The sequence below is a fragment of the Capricornis sumatraensis genome, chromosome 20, assembly GCF_032405125.1.
Source record: "Capricornis sumatraensis isolate serow.1 chromosome 20, serow.2, whole genome shotgun sequence".
NCBI classification, from domain to species: domain Eukaryota; kingdom Metazoa; phylum Chordata; class Mammalia; order Artiodactyla; family Bovidae; genus Capricornis; species Capricornis sumatraensis.
In genome coordinates, this window is record NC_091088.1 from 62,409,995 (window position 1) to 62,430,769 (window position 20,775).

Consider the following 20,775-nt stretch of genomic DNA (forward strand, 5'->3'; position numbering starts at 1 on the left):
TGTGCAAGGAGGGTGCTTACTTTCTGGTCAGGGTCTCTGCAGCTGGACACCGGCCTGCGCTCAGGAAGTCCCTCTGGACTCCCTAGAGGAGCCCTCTTAAAGACCCTGGTCTCTTTTTTTCAGCGTGAAGATCTACAGGAAGAAGTCGGTGGAGAGAGCGTCGAGCCAAGATGGCGACTGCCCAGCCTCGCGTCCCGCGTCCCGGGTGAGTGACGTGGGCGGCTTGCCGTCCAGTGTCCCCACTGGACCCCACTGCCCACACAGGGGCCACAGCAGCCTACTCATCACCTCAGAAAAACGTGATGTCCCCCACCCGCCTCCACGTTAGCTTTTCCTCTCGAGTTTCTTGTTGCACTCAAATCACCCTCTCGGCTTTCCGCCACTCCCTGGAGCCTAGAATTCACCGAGTCCTGTCCATCTTCCGTGTAGCAAAGCTCTTCTCCTTTTGGCCCCTTTCCTGCTGAGCCCTCACTCTCTCCTGGGTCACTGGCTCCCTCTCTCCTCCCCCAGTAAGCTCTCAGCAAGAAGTTCCCCAAACAGCTTTTCTTTACAGTCACCCTGTGCTTGCCCCCCACAGTCTAGATCCAACAGAAATACGATATGAGCCATGAGTACAACTTGAAACCTAGCCATGTTAAAAAAAAAAAAAAGGAGAAAGGAACGTGAGATCAGTTTTTATATAATATTTTATTTAACTGAATGTAGCCAAAGTATTATCATTTCAAACATCATGTCATCACAAATTATTAATATTAATGGGATATTTTCTTTCTTTCTCCTCTCTTCCTTCCTTCCTTTTTCTTTCTTTCTCTTTCTCTCTTCCTTTCCTTCTTTCCCCTTTCTTTCCGTATCTCTTTCTCCCGTCCTTCTTTCCTTCCTCTGTCCCCCCTCCCTTTCTTTCTCTCTCTTTTTCTTTCTTTCTACATAAACTTTGACCTCGAGTATTCATTTTTGACTGATTCACAACATTTCTTGGGCTCAAGAGCCACGCATGGCTAGGGGCTCCTGTATTGGACAGCACAGGCCTAAGGAATCAAGGCCAGATTCTTCAGTCTGGGGTTCTGTAATCTGTCCCCCTGCCAAGTTCTCCCGCCAGCGTCTTGTCCCTCCCCACAAATGAGCTTATTGTATTCTACGATATTATGATCTATAATAAGAAATATATATTTGATCTTTATCCCCTATTCCTGACACAGAGTCCTAGAACACTTGAACCTTGCAGTGATGGGAGTGTTAAAGGGGTCTCTTGTTATTTTCATGGGGTGACTTTTGGAAAGTACCTAAGGATAAGGCCTGGTTTCCAGGAGAACCAAGCAGAGGGGACTGGAACTTTCAGTCCCAGCCCCTGACCTCCAGGGATGGGAGAGGTGCTGGAGGATTTCAGTCGCCAAAGGCCAGTGGTTTAGTCAATCATGTTTATGGTGTGAAGCCTCCCAAAAACCCTCAAAGGATGGGGTTTAGAGAGCTTTCAGGTTGGTGAACAAGCAGGATGAAGAAATTGGAGAAGGCAAAACTGTGTCCTTTCCCTATACCTTGCCCTCAGCATCTCTTCCATATGGCTGTTTCTAAGTTAATATTGTCCAGTCGCTCAGTCGTGTTCAACTCTTTGGACCTCGTGGATGGCAGCACGCCAGGCTTCCCTGTCCTTCGCTATCTCCCTGACTTTGCTCAAACTCATGTTCATTGAGTTCATGTTGATGCCATCCAACCATCTCACCCTCTGTTGCCTGCTTCTCCTCCTGCCCTCAGTCCTTCCCAGCATTGGGGTCTAAATAAGTTCATTTGTATCATTTTTTTAGATTTCACATATAAGCGATATCATGAATTTGTCTTTGTTAGACTTCCTTCACTTAGTATGATAACCTCTAGATCCATCCATGTGGCCACAAATGGCTTTGTTTCATTCTTTTTTTTTTTTTTAAAGAAATGTATTTTGTTGAAGTATAGTTGATTTACAATGCTATGTTAATTTCTGCTGTACAGCAAAGTGATTCAGTTATGCATACATATATGAATATGTATGCATTCTTTATCCCCTTATTTCTTCCCATTATGGTTTGTCAAGGTAATTGCAAATAGTTCTCTGTGCTGTACAGTAGGACCTTGTCATTTCTCCATCCTATATATAATAGTTTGCATCCACTAATCCCAAATTCCCAATCCATCCCTCCCTCACCCCACCCCACTCCTTGGCAATCACAAATCTGTTCTCTATGTCTGTGAGTATGTTTCTGTTTTATTTCATTCTTTTTTAAGTGTCATGCCAATTTATGTCATTCAAATATTCCCCTGCCCTACACCAGGTAGACTGTCGTCACACTTCCCTATAATAGCCACAGGTCTGTTCCCCTAACACCGCGAGCTCCGGGAGGGCAGTGCAGGTCTCCTGCAGACCTCTGTGACTCTCGCCCACAGCACCCTGCTTCTGTCCAACAAAACACAATTTGCAGTTTGCTAAGTTTTGAGTGTGTGACAACTTCATACTGTCTCCTTGTCCTGATAGACATTCCAAGGTCAGGGACCTTGTCTGTGGAAGAATCACTTCACTTTGCTCCCTCTATTTTCCTATCTGTAAAATGGGGATAGCATTTATATCATCTATGGAGGGAGGTTGTAAGGATTCAGTGAGATGAGTAATAAGAAGAACAGACCATTGTGATTAAAGGTATGAATGAATGAAGGAGTGACTGAATGAGCAAATCCTCAGGAAATGGGTGTGAAAATGGATAAGTGAATACATGCCCTCCTCAAGCTCTGGGTTCCCTTCTCCAGACCCCAAAGGCCAGCTCAAGTTGTTCTCTCTTCCCACTCAGGGTCACTTCAATGAATCCTGGTCACACAGCCCCTCTGACTACCAGACCCCAGCTCCCGCTGCTTCCACCTCAGAGAAGGAACAAGAGCTCTATTATGCAAGCCTCAGTTTCCACAGACCAAGGACCCACAACTTTCAGGTCCGGGATACCACCGAGTACTCAGAGATCAAGATTGGGAAGTGATAGGACCCTGCCTCCACCCCCAGAAAATGCACCTCTGAGGGACATGTGTGTCAGATACTGATTCTTGAAGACTTGGCTGCCTGCTGAGCCAAAGCTTATAAGTGAGAAGGTGAGGTTCCTTGGAGTGGCTGAAGGTCACAGTTAGAGAGTCCTGGGTTCAAATCCAAGCTTGAGTAATGCCAAGGGTGTTATATCAAGCAAGTCAAAAAACTTTACCTCTCTGTGCCTCAGTTTCCACCTCTGTAAAGTGAGGGTAATATTCCTTAGTTCAGTTCAGTTCAGTCACTTAGTCATGTCTGGTTCTTTTTGACCCCATGGACTGCAGCATGTCAGGCCTCCCTGTCCATCACCAACTCCTGGAGTTTACCCAAACTCATGTCCATTGAGTTGGTGATGCCATCCAACCATCTCATCCTCTGTTGTCCCCTTCTCCCACCTTCAAACTTTCCCAGCATCAAGGTCTTTCCCAATGAGTCAGCTCTTCGCATCAGGTGGCTAAAGTATTGGAGTTTCAGCTTCAACATCAGTCCTTCCAATGAATATTCAGGACTGATTTCCTTTAGGATGGACTGGTTGGATCTCCTTGCAGTCCAAGGGACTCTCAAAAGTCTTCTCCAACACCACAGTTCAAAAGCATCAATTCTTCAGCGCTCAGCTTTCTTCATGCAAGCATGTACTGTGGGACATGACTGAAGTGACTTAACACACACACACATGCACTGTGGGTGTTAACCATATTTGTAATTTACCTCAGAATGGAGGCAGACGTCAGCTTTTGATTCTACCACATACTTCTATTTTGCCTGACTAGTTTTTGACTATTCTTAACAACATATATTATTTTAGTTTTTTGTTTTTCTTTTCTGGTGGGGTGTGACATGTATTATTTTTTTTTAAGTAAATCTAAATGTAATTCTCTGGGTGGAGAAGATACTTCCCAATACATGTGTCTAACAAAGGACACGCAGAGAATAGAAAGAATATGTATTTTAAAATAATAAAAAAATAATATATTTTTAAACATTTAAAGGAATATATAAAGAGCTTCCACAAATCAATAAGAAAAAGACAAGCAAATAGAATGGCAAGATAGTCAAATGGCCGACAAGCATACAGAAATGTATTCAACTTCTGTAGCTGTCGAGGAAATACAAATGAAAATCACAGTGGTATGCCAGTTGCATAGTGACATTGGCAAGATAATAAAAATAATATCAAGGAACTTGAGTGTTGAGGATATTACATGAAGTGAAATAAGCCAGTTGTACAGAAAGACAAATACTGCATGATTCCAGCTATAGGAAGTATTCAAAGAAATTAAATTGTGAAACAGAAGGTAGAGGGATCCCGGGGGGATACTCAGAGGCTGGGGAGATAGGAAGTTACTATTCAATAGGTGGAGAGTTTCATTTTTGCAAGATGAAAACATTCTTGGAGATTTGATGGCCAACAAGATGCATATAATAAACACTACTGTAGCATGCACTTTTAAATGGTTAAGATGGTAACTTTTATATAATTTTTTTTACCACAGTTTTTAAAGAAAAGCCTTATAAAGTGGATTCCAGGGGCTGGGGACTGGAGGAGTCAGTGGACAGTTAATGTTTAATGGGTACAGAATTCCAGTTTCAGATGATGAAAAAGTTCTAGAAATGGACGGTGCTGATGGTTACACAACTTGAACATGTTTAACACCATTTAATTGCACACTTGAAAATAGTTACATTGGTAAATTTTATATCATGGGTACTTCATCACAATAAAAAAAATGCTTTCTTAAAGAATATCCAGTGTTGGGACTTCCCTGGTGGTCCAGTGTTTAAAACTTTGTTTCCAATACAGGGGGCACAGGTTCGATCCTAGTCAGGGACCTAAGATTCCACATGTCTCAAGGCATGGCCAAAAAATAAATAGCATTTAAAAGAAAAAAAAAAAAAAAGAATATCAAGTGTTGGTGATGATGTGGAGCAATTGGAACTCTCTCAAAGTGCTGGTAGGAGTGAGAGTGGGTACGACCAACTTTGGAAAATGCTTGTCACTCTAACACTGAGCACATGAGATAACCATTCAACTCCCAGGTATGCATTCAGCAGAAGCGTGTATGCATGTTCACCAAATGTATCCAAAAGTTTTCACGACGTGCTTGTTGTAATGGCTGAAAAAATGGAACCTGCCCACATGCCCAGCGACAGTAAGACAGGTGACAGGTTCCTCTGTATAGCACAAGGAACTGTATTCAGTGTCCTGGGGGTGAGTCATTATGGAAAAGAATGTAAAAAAGAATGTGCAGAGATGTATAACCGAGTCACCTTACCATACCAGAAATGATCACAACGTTGTAAATCAATTGTACTTCAAAAAAAGAAAAAACATTAAGACAGGTGACAACAAGGTCCTATTGTATACCACTGGGAATCATATTCAGTTTCTTGTAATAAGCCACAGTGGAAAAGAATATGAAAAGTAATATGAAAAAGAATGTTGTCATTGTTTAGCTGCTCAGTCGTGTCTGACTCTTTTGTGACCTTGTGGACTGTTGCACGCCAAGCTCCTCAGTCCATGGGGATTCTCCAGGCAAAAATACTGGAGTGGGTTGCCATTTCCTTTTCCAGGGGATATTCCTGACCCAGGGATCGGACCCAGGTCTCCTGCATTGGCAGGCAGATTCTTTACCACTGAGCCCCGGGAAGACATTAAAAAGAATTTATGGCCGAATCACTGCTGTGCAGAAACAGACTCAGATATAGAGACCAGATCTGTGGTTTTCAAGAGAGTGCAGGGAGAGGGATGGATTGGGAATTTGGGATTAGCAGATGCAAACTATTATATATAGAATGGATAAAAACATGCTACTATGTAGCATGAGGAGAAGGCAATGGCACCCCACTCCAGTACTCTTGCCTGGAAAATCCCGTGGACGGAGGAGCCTGGTAGGCTGCAGTCCATGGGGTCATGAAGAGTCGGATGCGACTTCACTTTCACTTTCCACTTTCATGCATTGGAGAAGGAAATGGCAACCCACTCCAGTGTTCTTGCCTGGAGAATCCCAGGGACGGGGGAGCCTGGTGGGCTGCCATCTATGGAGTCACACAGAGTCGGACACGACTGAAGTGACTTAGCAGCAGCAAGTAGCATGGGGAACTATACTCAATATCTTGTAATAAACCATAATGGAAAACAAAAAAATTTTAAGTGCCTTCCTAATAGCCAAAAAAAAAAAAAAAAAAAAAATCCAAATGTCTATTGGTGGATGAATGGATAAACAATATATGATCCATCCATACAAGGGCACCAATCCACTCCAGTGTTCTTGCTTGGAGAAGCCCATGGGCTGAGGAGCCACACAGGCTACAGTTCATGGGGCCACAAAGAGAAGGACACAACTGAGTGACTAGGCAGTACAATGGCGCATCATTCAGCAGTAGAAACACAGATACACACTACATCATAGATGAACCTCAAACATATGCTAAATGAAAGATACCAGACACAAATGGTCACATATTGTATGATTCCCATTTATACAAAACATCCAAGATATTTACCTCCACAGAGACAGGAAGCTGATGAGGGGCTGCCAGGAGCTTTGGGAAAAAGACTCTTGAAGAGTCCCTTGGACTTCAAGGAGATCCAACAAGTCCATCCTAAAGGAAATCAATTCTGAATATTCATTAGAAGGACTGATGCTGAAGCTGAAGCTCCAATACCTTGGCCACCTGATGCGAAGAGCCAACTTATTGGAAAAGACCCTGATGCTGGGAAAGATTGAGGGGAGGAGGAGAAGGGGGTGACAGAGGATGAGATGGTTGAATGGCATCACCAACCTATTGAACATGAGTTTGAGCAAACTCAAGGAGATAGTGAAGGACAGGGGAGCCTGGTGTACTTCAGTCCATGGGGTCGAAAAGAGTGTGACATGGCTGAGTGACTGAACAACAAACAACAGGGGTTTGGGGGAGGAGGAAATGGAGAGTAACTGTTTAATGGGTGCAGAACTTCTTTTTGGGGTGAGGAAAAATGTTTTGAAACTAGATAGAGGTACTGGTTACACAACATTGTGCATATACTAAATGCCACTAAACCGTTCATTTAAAAATGGTTAATTTGATTAAAATTAGATAAAAAAAAACAAGGGGATTTCCCTGGTGGTCCAGTGCTTGAAACTCTCACAGCTAAGGCAGGGATGAGGGTTCCGTCCCTGGTTGGGGAACTAAGATCCGCACACTCTGCGGCAAAGCCAAAATATAAAAAAGTAATTTATTGGTTAACTTTATGTCATGAGGATTTTCATTAAAATAATAATAATTTAAGCTCAAAGTCATTCCGCCAGGATTCAGGCACCTGTTTCACCACTTAAGCTCTTGCTACTGCCACTTGCTCCTGCATCCAATGGGGATGACAGCGTTTCTTGGCTCGTTTGGTTGTTCTGTGGATTCAGTGAATTCGCGTCCATAGGCACGGTGCTCTGCGCTCAGTGAGCCCACAGAGACAGTCAGCTCCCGGTGGCCGATCAGAGTGCACCATACAGCCAAACACTGCCCAGGTAACCATTAGACTCGAGGCTATAAAGCCGGGGCACTCTGACCAGGTGGGTGTTTGTATGGTTATGGGGAAAGGATGTTGACACATGAGTTAGCAAAGGAGAAGTATGAGGCTTATCTCAACTCTTCACGGCAGGCTTCTGTTTCAGTTCCCTCCTCCCCCATCGCCAGTTTCCACTGAGTCACCAACTCCCAGATCTGTCCCCTTGTCTCTATCCCAGCGTGACCTCTCTCCCCTGAGCCTTAAAACACCCCCTCTCCTCAAAACCTGAGCTCCAGTCTCACTCCCTCCAGCCCATCCCCACCACCAGCAGCAGAGGGAGCAACACCCAGCTCCAACCCTGTCCCTCCCCTCCTCAGTGTCCTTCCACGCCTGCCCCTTTCCCTCAAGATGAAGCATCAACCTCAGTGACAGTTATCCAAGAGCGTCCACACTCTCACCATCATCTGCCCTTCCCCAGCTCTCAGCCACCCCCTCACATGCTTCAGCCACATCGCTGCCACTTTCTAAGGACTTTGCACCTCTTCCTGTCTCTCCAACCCTGGTTCACATGGTTCCACCCCACTATAGTATTGCCCCCTCTCTCCATCTTTGTGATGCATGCTTATCCTTTGAGACTGGGGTCTACGTTCCCTCAGACAAGCTACGTTCCCTGCCTTACACTGTCCCCACCCCTGCAGTTGCCCACGGGTGGATAAGAGCTTGTTTGTCAGCCTCTGCACTGCTGATACGTGGGCATTTGGGGCTGGACGATTCTTTGTTGACCGGGTGGGTCTTGTGCACCGCAGGACATCAGTGAACATCTCTGCTCTCTACCCATGAGATGTCAGGAACTTTCGATGTCCGGTTTCAACAACCAAAAATGCCCATTAGCAAATGCCCCTGGGAGAGCGGAAAACCCCTGACCCCCAGCTGAGACCCAGTGGGTTACAGTCTCCCTTCTCTGCTTTCACAATGGAACGGCAAACTTTCCCCAGTTCTTCTTTTTTAAAGTCACCGCAAGCACCATTTCTTTACTCCTGGTCAGTTTCAAAACCATGAAGTGTATTTCAGTTCCTTTCCTTTGCCTCGCGTTCAGGAGGGGAGTCTTGGGAAGTTTTTACACTGCCTCCTCATTCCTTTGTTCCCCAAACTTTTTTTGGTTGCTGTCTTTCCCAGTGTGCATGAAACGCTAAGAATAACTGAGAGAAGAAAGATACAGTTTCTGTCTCAAAGGAGTTCAAGTTCATGGGGTAAGGGTTGGAGAAGGAGCAGAAATATATAACCTGTTTAAAACACAGTGTGATGAGGCTCTTATCCAGAAGGACATTGGGGAGGAAGGGAAAAGCAGGAGTTGGCCAAGCAGAGTGAGAGGTGACAGGGTGGTGGTTTGGGCCAGGGTGGCAGTCGGACAGCTGGTTAGAAGTGGCCAGACTTTGATATATTTTGGAAAACTGCACCAACAGGATTTTCTGACATACAGAAGAATAGTCAAGGTGGACTCTTGTAGGGAGAGTTCCTAACAAGGTACTTTCACAGCCTTGAGAAATTTCATAGAAATAGCACCTGGAAGAACAGCATATATCAAGAAACTGTGTTGATGATTTTTTTTCATGGTTTTCTTAGAATAATAGCCTTGTTACAGACCCCCAAGGCCAGACCCAGAAGGGAGTGTGACTGGCATCATGAAACAGTGGACCTTGGAATGCCGGGTTGGCGTTAGGTAGAAACACTGCCTACGCACTTGCTGATTGCTCCCGAGACTATCCCAGAAGGGAATGGCCTGGGGTAAAAGCAAGGAGATCTGGACTATGTCAGTATAGTGTCTTAGGAAAGATAGATCAAAGAAAGTCTTGTAGTCTGCAATCAGGAATAAAAGCTGGACTCAGAGTGGACTCTGCACCGCAGTCCAATAGAGGCTGTAGGTCCCCTGACCCATTGCACCAGATTTCACGTTCTGTTTTCATTCTCCTCACTTGCTCCCCGACCTTTAGGGCAACAAACTCTGAGGTCTTGATTCTTGATTTCCTCCTGAACGTGATTTTATTTGATTTAGAGACATGTTTCCTAAATTTTCAGTGATTCACTTTTTCCTTTTCTGCGCGAGATGGGGGCTGCATTGCTGCGTGTGCACTCAGTCTTGTCCAACTCTTTGTGACCCTATGAACTGTAGCCCACCAGGCCCCTCTGTCCATGGGATTATCCCGGCAAGAATACTGGAGTGGGTTGCCATTTTTTTCACCAGGAGAGCTTCCTGACCCAAGGATCGAACCCACGTCTCCTGCTCTGCAGGCAGATTCTTTACCACTGAGCCACATGGGAAGATCTGAGTTGAGGGTGAGCCTGTATAAACATTTAATAGTAATTAGTACAGTACAAATAGTGCCAGTTGGCCAAAGAATGTGGGGAGTTTATATAATTTCTATACTCTCGAAAGTTGGTGTGGAGAAAGATAAACTTGAGTTTTAAATCCATCTTTAACTGTAAGTTCTCACTCTAAGTGAAAAATAGATTTAAGGGCCTAGATCTGATAGATAGAGTGCCTGATGAACTATGGAATGAGGTTCGTGACATTGTACAGGAGACAGGGATCAAGACCATCCCCATGGAAAAGAAATGCAAAAAAGCAACATGGCTGTCTGGGGAGGCCTTGCAAATAGCTGTGAAAAGAAGAGAGGCGAAAAGCAAAGGAGAAAAGGAAAGACATAAGCATCTGAATGCACAGTTCCAAAGAATAGCAAGAAGAAATAAGAAAGCCTTCTTCAGTGATCAGTGCAAAGGAATAGAGGAAAAGAACAGAATGGGAAAGACTAGAGATCTCTTCAAAAAAATTAGGGATACCAAGGGAACATGTCATGCAAAGATGGGCTCGATAAAGGACAGAAATGGTCTGGACCTAACAGAAGCAGAAGATATTAAGAAGAGGTGGCAAGAATACACAGAGGAACTGTACAAAAAAGATCTTCACGACCCAGATAATCATGATGATGTGATCACTCATCTAGAGCCAGACATCTTGGAATGTGAAGTCAAGTGGGCCTTAGAAAGCATCACTACGAACAAAGCTAGTGGAGGTGATGGAGTTCCAGTTGAGCTCTTTCAAATCCTGAAAGATGATGCTGTGGAAGTGCTGCACTCAATATGCCAGCAAATTTGGAAAACTCAGCAGTGGCCACAGGACTGGAAAAGGTCAGTTTTCATTCCAATCCCAAAGAAAGGCAATGCCAAGGAATGCTCAAACTACCACACAACTGCACTCATCTCACATGCTAGGAAAGTAATGCTCAAAATTCTCCAAGCCAGGCTTCAGCAATATGTGAACCGTGAACTCCCTGATGTTCAGGCAGGTTTTAGAAAAGGCAGAGGAACCAGAGATCAAATTGCCAACATCCGCTGGATCATGGAAAAAGCAAGAGAGTTCCAGAAAAACATCTATTTCTGCTTTATTGACTATGCCAAAGCCTTTGACTGTGTGGATCACAAGAAACTGTGGAAAATTCTGAAAGAGATGGGAATACCAGACCACCTAACCTGCCTCTTGAGAAATCTGTATGCAGGTCAGGAAGCAACAGTTAGAACTGGGCATGGAACAACAGACTGGTTCCAAATAGGAAAAGGAGTACGTCAAGGCTGTATATTGTTGAGAGAGTCATTTCCTAAGCAGGTTGATAAGAAGTCTAGGGGTCCTCAAGGAGAGAGGGGTCTGGAATTCTCAAGGAGGAAGAAAGAACAAACTTTTTTTCTTCTCTACATTCCTTAGGATTATATAACAACAGTGTATTCTGCCTGAGGACAGTCTCTGGATTAAACCTTCTGGCTAATTCTGTTACTTTAAAATGTAAATTATGGGAGTAGGTCTGGTGAGGTCTTTACAATCTCCAGACATTCTTTGGATTCATTGGAGAGTATATAACTTCATTGCTAACGCTAACAAGCGGGTACTCTTTCTACCCCCTTCTGATGCCTATGCCAGAAGCTTTCTCTATCTCCTTTATACTTTAATAAAACTTTATTACACAAAAGCTCTGAGCGATCAAGCCTCGACTCTGGCCCCAGATTGAATTCTTCTCCTCCGGGGGCCAAGAATCCCGGCGTCGTGATTCAAGAACAACCTTTCATTGTCACCCTGCTTATTTAACTTCTATGCAGAGTACATCATGAGAAACGCTGGACTGGAAGAAGCACAAGCTGGAATCAAGATTGCCGGGAGAAATATCAATCACCTCAGATATGCAGATGACACCACCCTTATGGCAGAAAGTGAAGAGGAGCTAAAAAGCCTCTTGAAAGTGAAAGAGGAGAGCGAAAAAGTTGGCTTAAAGCTCAACATTCAGAAAACGAAGATCATGGCATCCGGTCCCATCACTTCATGGGAAATAGATGGAGAAACAGTGGAAACAGTGTCAGAGTTTATTGTTTTGGGCTCCAAAATCACTGCAGATGGTGATTGCAGCCATGAAATTAAAAGACGCTTACTCCTTGGAAGAAAAGTTATGACCAACCTAGATAGCATATTCAGAAGCAGAGACATTACTTTGCCGACTAAGGTCCGTCTAGTCAAGGCTATGGTTTTTCCTGTGGTCATGTATGGATGTGAGAGTTGGCCTGTGAAGAAGGCTGAGCGCTGAAGAATTGATGCTTTTGAACTGTGGTGTTGGAGAAGACTCTTGAGGGTCCCTTGGACTGCAAGGAGATCCAACCAGTTCATTCTGAAGGAGAGCAGCCCTGGGATTTCTTTGGAAGTTCAGTTCAGTTCAGTTCAGTTCAGTTCAGTCGCTCAGTCGTGTCCGACTCTTTGCGACCCCATGAATCATAGCACGCCAGGCCTCCCTGTCCATCACCATCTTCGGGAGTTCACTCAGACTCATATCCATCGAGTCCGTGATGCCATCCAGCCGTCTCATCCTGGGTCGTCCCCTTCTCCTCCTGCCCCCAATCTCTTCCAGCATCAGAGTCTTTTCCATGGGGTTGCAAATGAGAACAAACAGGTTATTGATTAAGAGTTTGCTGTAGTGTGAGAGCCAGCAACCACCATTTCCATTTGGCAGACACAAAGGCAGGTGGGGCAGTGGGAGTCTTTAGAGTGGAAAAAAGTGAGGGAGTGTCAGCAGTGATGGGCGATGATTGTAATCACGAGAAAGCTAGAGGTTAGCACCTTCTGTAGTTGTATTAGGCAGCATATTTGGTTTTCTTTGGTTGGTTTTGAACTGGACACAGGGGCAAATAATAAGGAACCTGATATTTGTGGACCAACCTCTGACTGTTCTGGGCTGTCATGCAGCTGTGATTTGGATTCTTGGACTAGTTGCTGGTAATTGAGGATCAGAGTCATAGATATCATATGGCTGAGACTTGAGGGTCGTATACAGTCTGGCTATTGTTTCTGTATATTCAGTCTCTCAGGTTGTTGGCGGGGGTGTAAACGAGACGTGTATGTGAAACTAAGTCACTTCAGTCATGTCCAACTCTTTGCGACCCCATGGACTGTAGCCCACCAGACTCCTCTGTCCATGGGATTTTCCAGGCAGGAATACTGAAGCGGGTTGCCATTTCCTCCTCTTTCCAGACATATAGTAAACAGTATGTAAATACTAGTTTAAGTTAAAGATTTTTAAAAATCTCATTATGGCCTAATTAGGTGATCCTTTCTTTTTTTCTCTTACTAATCCATCATTAGGAAAAGAATTTATCACCAGTGTAATATGTGAATATGAACTTATATATCTAACAATAACAGGATGTGCATAATTAAAACTGAAAATCCTACTTCATTTTTTCCTTAATCACTGCTCTCGAGTTGCATCTCTCAGTCATGTCCGACTCTCTGTGACCCCATGGACTGTAGCCCACCAGGCTCCTCTCTCCATGGGATTCTCCAGGGAAGAGTACTGAAGGGGGCTGCTGAAGGCAGGACAGGGTGATCAGACAGCAGGTGGGGGGCTGGTGGAGGATGAGGAAGCCCATCAGATATTCAGGGTAAGGGATTTTGGTTAAACTGACTTCCCTGGTGGTCTAGTGCTTAAGAATCCACTTGCCAGTGCAGGGGACACAGGTTCCACCATTGGTCCAAGAAGATTCCACATGCCAGAGGGGCAACTCAGCCTGTGTGCCATAAGTACTGAAGCCCGTGTGCCTAGAGCCTGTGTTCCACAACAGAGAAGCCACTGCAATGAGAAGCCCGCATGCTGCAACTAGAGAAAGCCCATGTGCATCAACGAAGACCCAGTGCAGCCAAAAATTAACTAATTAACTAAACTTAAGAATTGGGATAAAGGGGACATTGATGGGATCAAAACAAAGATCTCAGTGCAGCACTCTGGGAGACTGGGTGGACCAGGGGGAACCCTGGATCGTCCCCCAGCACTGAAGGACCTCAATCAAGTCTGCTCTATCTACCCTTGTTTGGGGGGATTTAAAAAGCCACAAGACAGATAGGACAATGAGAAATCTGACTGCAAATCACCTGAGGTGATGGTCCCATAACCTAATCAAGATAAGGATTCATTAAAGGGCCTAGGTTCCTTGGCCCCACTTCCAGCGGGGCACTCAAAGTCATATGCACATTAGCAATAATACGAAGACATGTTTCTGGGACTCCTCATACTCTGTGATTCTAAAACTCGTTGTTAAAAATAAAATAAAATAAAATAAAACTCGTTGTTCACTCAGTCGTGTCTGTCTCTTTGTGACCCCCATGAACTGCAGCATGCCAGGCTCCCCTGTCCTTCACTATCTCTCAGAGTTTGCTTAAATTCATGTCCATTGGGTCGATGATGCTATCTAATCATGTCATCCTCTGCCACCCCTTTCTCCTCCCGCCTTCAGTCTTTCCCAGCATCAGGGTCTTTTCCAATGAGTCAGCTCTTCACGTCAGGTGGCCAAACTATTGGAGCTTCAGTTTCAGCATCAGTTCTTCCAATGAATATTCAGGGTTGATTTCCTTTAGGATTGGCTGATTTGATCTCCTAGCAGTCCAAGGGACTCTGAAGAGTCTTCTCTAGCATGATAATTTAAAAGCAACAATTCTTCATTGCTCAGCCTTCTTTATGGTCCAATTCTCACATCCGTACATGACTAGTAGAAAAGCCATAGCTGTGTCTAGTCTGACCTTTGCCGGCAGAGTGATGTCTCTGCTTTTTAAATACTTTGTCTAGGTTGGTCATAACTTTCCTTCTAAGGAGCAAGTGTCTTTTAATTTCATGGCTGCAGTCACCATCCACAGTGATTTTGGAACCCAAGAAAATAAAATCTATCACTGCTTCCACTTTTTCCTCTCCTATTTGCCATGAAGTGATGGGAGTTATAGTTGGGTGGGGAAGCTATGGAAATACAAGAATGATGAAATTAAGGTGAGAGTTTGGATGAAGATTGGAATGTTTGAACAAATTTCTTGGGAAGTCATTGTGTCTCCTCCTTTACCTCAATGTATTAATAAATAGATTCCCTGTATGACTGGGGAACATTTCCCCTTTCTAGTATTATTAAACAGGAGATAGACAAATCCTCCCTTCAACAAAAATTGATTGGACATAATAAATGGTAACCAATAAAACTGCCCAAAACCCTACAGGTTGTTAATTTGAAAAGTACAGAGTGTCTGGTGGAAAAAAGATATTAGAAGTCCAGTGTCTGATTGGCCTATTTGGATTTTGGAGGACATGCACATATTGTACATCAGGGATTGTTGCTAGCCCCTGTCTATAAAATTACTGGAAAGAAGTCTTGGAATCCTTATGCAGACTGGAGTTTATGGCAAAAGCCAATGAGCTCCACAGTGGTGGCTGCTGGAATATTTTACCAGAAATCAACTGAGACCAACCCAGTGTCTGAGGACATAAAATAACCCTGGAACCTGAAATACCCACGATGTCTTTGGTAATGCTTGATTAAATTGCTAATGAGAAAGGTCATGCCCAGACCTATTTCTTCATTCTGTCTCTTTCCCAGGAATCATTGCATAATTATTGCAGAAATGGCCTAAAGAGGGAAAGGAGTTGTCTGCGGTTCCCCAATGAATCAGTGTCATTGCCGCCATAATCGGCACTCAAACCCAGGGCTCCTGCTCTGAAGTCGGTGCTTTTCAAAAAAAAACACAAGTGTGTGTGTGGGGGGAATAGTTTCAAGAAAGGTGAAATTGATGTGAACATTTTATCAACGACTATCAAACAAGTTCATTTCTAAGGGCACAGGGCACAGAGGTCTGCCTGATATAGGATGGGATGTCAAGGGGGACCTGGGTGGGGGAGGGATGGATTGGGAGTTTGGGGATTTGCAGATGCAAACTATTGTAATACAGAATTGATAAACAACAAGGCCCTACTGTGTAGCACAGGGAACTATTTTCAGTATCTTGTGATAAACCATAAAGGAAAAGAATATGAAAGAGAATATATATATTTATACATATATATGCATAATTGAATCTCTTTGCTGTACAGCAGAAACTAACATTAAATCAGCTATACATCAATGAAAGAAAAAAAGATGTGCAGAGCTAGGCTGTGCAGGGTTGGCATAGCAGCTCTACAAGGCCGTCAGGGGACTAGGCGTCTTGAATTGTTCTACTAAAGCATCCTTAAGTGAACATCACCATGAGTGGCTTTCTTCCTTATGGTTACCTCATGGTTGCCAAATTGCTGCTCCACCTCCAGTATCACCTCCATGTTCTAGGAGGAAGAAGAAGGAAGTGACAGGAAAGAGGAAAGGACAGTATCAGGAAAGCAAAAACTTCCCCAAGAATCCCCAGCTCACTTCCACGAAAGCAATGTCACACGGTCCCCTCTTAACTGCAAAGGAGGCCAAAGTAGTGCTTCAGCGGGCAATATTGCTTCCCTAAACAGGTTGAACTTGTTGAGTAATGAAGAGCAGGGTAGGTTACTATCTGGCATCTACGCAAAAACAAATCACTCTGTCATGAGGAAAAAATCACTTCTCCAGAAAAGAACAAATAACATCACTTGATAGGGGCTTCCCTGGTGGTCCAGTGGTTAAGACTCCGCCTCCCAGTGTAGGCAACACAGGTTCCATCCCTGGTCTGGGAACTAAGATCCCACCTGCTGCGGAGCAAATACATGCCCTGTAGCCCGCCTTCTGCAACTGAGACACAACAAATAAATAAATTAAAAAGGAAATCACTTGATAATCCTGGGAAGGAAGAGATTACCCACTTCTGATTGGGTAGGGCAATCAGGAAAGGCTTCATGGAGGAAGCTGTGTTGAACTCAGCTGTGAAATTGAAGAAGGATTTGAATGTGAACAGAGGAGAGTTACAAGATGAAAAACTGGAGGCTCCAGAGCAGGGGGTGGCTCAGGCTGCAGGGATGTGAAAAAAGAGGAATTAAGGGTGTAGGGTGGGCTTCCCTGATGGCTCAGCAGTAAAGAATCCACCTGGAATGCAGGAGATTCGGGTTCCTTCCCTGGGCCAGGAAGATTCCCTGGAGGAGGAAATTGCAACCACTCCAGTATTCTTTTTTTTTTTTTTTAATCAAAAAAATTTTTTATTATTCTTTTACTTTACAATACTGTATTGGTTTTGCCATACAATGACATGAATCCGCCACGGATGTACATGAGTTCCCAATCCTGAACCCCCCTCCCACCTCCCTCCCTATATCATCTCTCTGGGTCATCCCAGTGCACCAGCCCCAAGCATCCTGTATTCTGTATTGAACCTAGACTGGCGATTAGTTTCTTACATGATAGTATACTTGTTTCAATGCCATTCTCCCAAATCATCCCACCCCCTCCCTCTCCCACAGAGTCCAAAAGTCTGTTCTATACATCTGTGTCTCTTTGGCTGTCTCACATACAGGGTTATCATTACCATCTTTCTAAATTCCACATATATGTGTTAGTATACTGTATTGGTGTTTTTCTTTCTGGCTTACTTCACCCTGTATAATCAGCTCCAGTTTCATCCACCTCATTAGAATGGAGTCAAATGTATTCTTTTTAATGGCTGAGTAATGCTCCATTGTGTATATGTACCACAGCTTTCTTATCCATTCATCTGCTGATGGACATCTAGGTTGCTTCCATGTCCTGGCTATTATAAACAGTGCTGCGATGAACATTGGGGTACATGTGTCTCTTTCAATTCTGGTTTCCTCAGTGTGTATGCCCAGCAGTGGGATTGCTGGGTCATAAGGCAGTTCAATTTCCAGTTTTTTAAGGAATCTCCACACTGTTCTCCATAGTGGCTATACTAGTTTGCATTCCCAGCAACAGTGTAAGAGGGTTCCCTTTTCTCCACACCGTCTCCAGCATTTATTGCTTGTAGACTTTTGAATCGCAGCCATTCTGACTGGTGTGAAATGGTATCTCATTGTGGTCTTGATTTGCATTTCTCTGATAATGCCACTCCAGTATTCTTGCCTGGAGAATCCCAGGGACAGAGGAGCCTGGTGGGCTACAGTCCAAAGGATGGCAAAGAATCAGACACAACGCAGTAGGGCACCAAGGAATCAATGTGGGTTAAGCATCTGTGGGCCAGATTCTGGCCAGGCTGTGGAGGTAAGAGGGGGTGTGGGCCAGAGTGTAGGGTTGAGGGCAAGGATAGGAGCTCATTAGGGGGGTCTGAAGAGCTTCGAGTACAGGAGCCATCTGAATATAGTTAGCACACTGGGAGTTCCAAGATTAGTCTGTGTTTCAGCATCTGTTAATCACTCTCCATGGCCTGTCTCCCCAGGTGGTGAAAATGAATAATCTGGAGGTCAGTGGTGGAGGAGAGACAGGCAAATTCTTCATTCCTCCCAAGTGACCCAGATGGAAAGTTCAAGATCAAGGGCAACTCTTCAGGGGGAAATGACCCCTTTCCTCCAGTAACCCCACACAGCTCCAATGGCAAAGTACACGGAAATGCTACAGACCGATTCCTCAGTAATGGAGACCTTGAGGAGTGCGACTATCCCTTATTAACCCACAGTCTCACTGGATGGACCATGTGTCCGACCTGCTCTACGGAGAGTGAGGCAGTTTCATGGTGTTCTTACTCAGAAATCAGCATAGCAGTCTTTGCTTAAGATGAATGCCCAGTCGACATCCACCGGGATGGGGAAGAGGAAAATCTAAAAATGTTCACTGAATGGGTGGTACATGGTCCTGAATTGAGGCAGGAACACAGTAAACCTCAGGCATTCGTTGTCTGCCTCTTCCAGCAATGATAGTATGAGATGGGCTCAGGGAGTCTCTCTGTTTTCCAGACTAGGGAAGAGTGGAAGGGGAAGTGACTTGCCAGGAGCATCCAGACAGTGATGGAGGGAAAAATCTGACCACAGGTGGAGCTGGAAGGGCCAGAGCTGGGGACGCAAGGAAGAGAGGAGCTGAGGGTGGGAAGTCTAGCCTGGATGGGGGTGGATGAGGGATCGCAGGCAATGCAGATCCTCAGGAGACTCCTTTGCTATCCGTCTGGAAAGTTGAGTGTTCCAGTTCAGGCCAGACGAAGAGAAAGGGTGAAGGACAATTGGTCTGTGAGGCCTGACTCCTCTGGACGTCCAAACAATATTTTTTTTTAATATATCATTTTGTTTATTTATCTTTGGCTGTGCTGAGTCTTTATTACTGTGTGGGCTTTTCTCTAGTTGCAGTGAGCAGGCTTTTCACTGCAGTGGCTCTTCTTGCTGCAGAGCACAGCACCTGGGGTGCCTGGCCTTCAGTAGTTCTGGCTCATGGGCTCAGTTGTTGTGGTTCCTGGGCTCTAGAGCACAGGCCCAGTAGTTGTGGCACACGGGCTTAGTTGCTCAGCAGCCTGGGATCGAACCTGTGTCTACAGGAACCTGGCCTCCTTGGGTGAGGATAACTTCCTTCCAGAATCCTTTATCTACCCTCAGGGTTTTGGTTCCTGCATTTCTAGAATATCTCCTAGATTTTTCTGCTTCTTATAATAGAGTTTCAGATCCCTGCTTTCTAGGGGTAACGGGAATACGTGAGTTGAGAGAGACAGACTGTTAAGGGACCAGACCTGAGCCATGACAGGCTCAACAAGCTATACTAGGCCTAAGATTCAGATTCTTGTAAAACCTGAGTCATAATTCCGGGGAACCACACACTGGGAAAGTCCTCGATGGCATCAAACCTGAGCCAATCCGGATAGGGATGCGGGATTTGAAAATCACATGCGCGTATGGCTCAGCCAATCATTACCCGCCAGCTGTACTAAGAACCACCTGTATAAAAGCAGCTGTGATTCAGAGCTCGGGGCTCTCGTCAAGACTTCACTGCGCTGGATGAGATGGGAGCCCTAGCTCGAGCTAGCAATAAAACCCCTTTATGTTTTTGCATTGCTGTGGACGTCTTATTCTCTCAGTTTTGGGGACTCGGACTTCGGGCATAACACAGACTTCATGACGATTCATTATGATTTTTAACCTTCCTCTCCACTGAGATAATCTTCATCCTTCATACTAGATTGGTGCTAATACTCTAAGTTCCATGGTATAAATTAGTGGCACCCTCCTCTTCAAATCGGATTTCCACCACTTACTTTTTTCCACCATTTACTTTCTGCCTTAGTAGTACTGGACCAGAATCTCAGGATCTGAGTTTTATGTATTTGTTAGTGTTGTAAGTGGAGAAGGCAATGGCAACCCACTTACTCTTGCCTGGAAAATCCCATGGACAGAGGAGCCTGGTGGGCTGCAGTCCAGGCAGTCACTAAGAGTCAGACACGACTGAGTGACTTCACTTTCATGCATTGGAGAAGGAAATGGCAACCCATTCCAGTGTTCTTGCCTGGAGAATCCCAGGGATGGGGGAGCCTGGTGAGCTTCCATCTATGGGGTCACACAGAGTCGGACACAACTGAAGCGACTTAGCAGCAGCAGCAGCAGCAGTGTTGTAAAGGTGCTTTTAATAAAGCTTTGGGGGAAATCATTCTCTAGGCTGTGTTAACATTCTACCACAACTTTTCTTCTCATCTGAATAGATACTGCTTTGGAATCTGATGAGTCTCTAGCAAAACAGACATTCCTTTCTCTGATGAACAGGTGTTGTGATCTCTAAGCCAGACCCGGTCACCTTTTTGGAGCAAAGAAAGTTTCCTTGGAATGGAGGGAGAATGGAGAGAATAGCCACACACCCAGGTAGTTGTGAATGGATGGAGCCGATGACTCAGGTGAGAGGTCCAAGGATCCATGAGGAAGTCATCCTTTGTCATGTGGTTTGGGAAGATCTGCTTCAGTGGAAATGATTTTGGAAAAGTCTGGATTTAGTTCCCTCAGTGTCATAGAGGGTCAACTCCAGCCTCATTCTTGGCTCCTTG

The 20,775-nt window shown here is 44.7% G+C and overlaps 1 protein-coding gene across 1 annotated transcript in view; it reads left to right on the forward strand.

Moving 5' to 3' along the window:
- The window catches only part of LOC138096869 (zinc finger protein 723-like), a 40,914-nt gene that overhangs the window by 594 nt on the left and 19,545 nt on the right, over positions 1–20,775 (forward strand). The window contains 1 exon segment of the mRNA XM_068993121.1: positions 124–205. Coding sequence (XP_068849222.1) covers positions 124–205 — 82 coding nt within the window.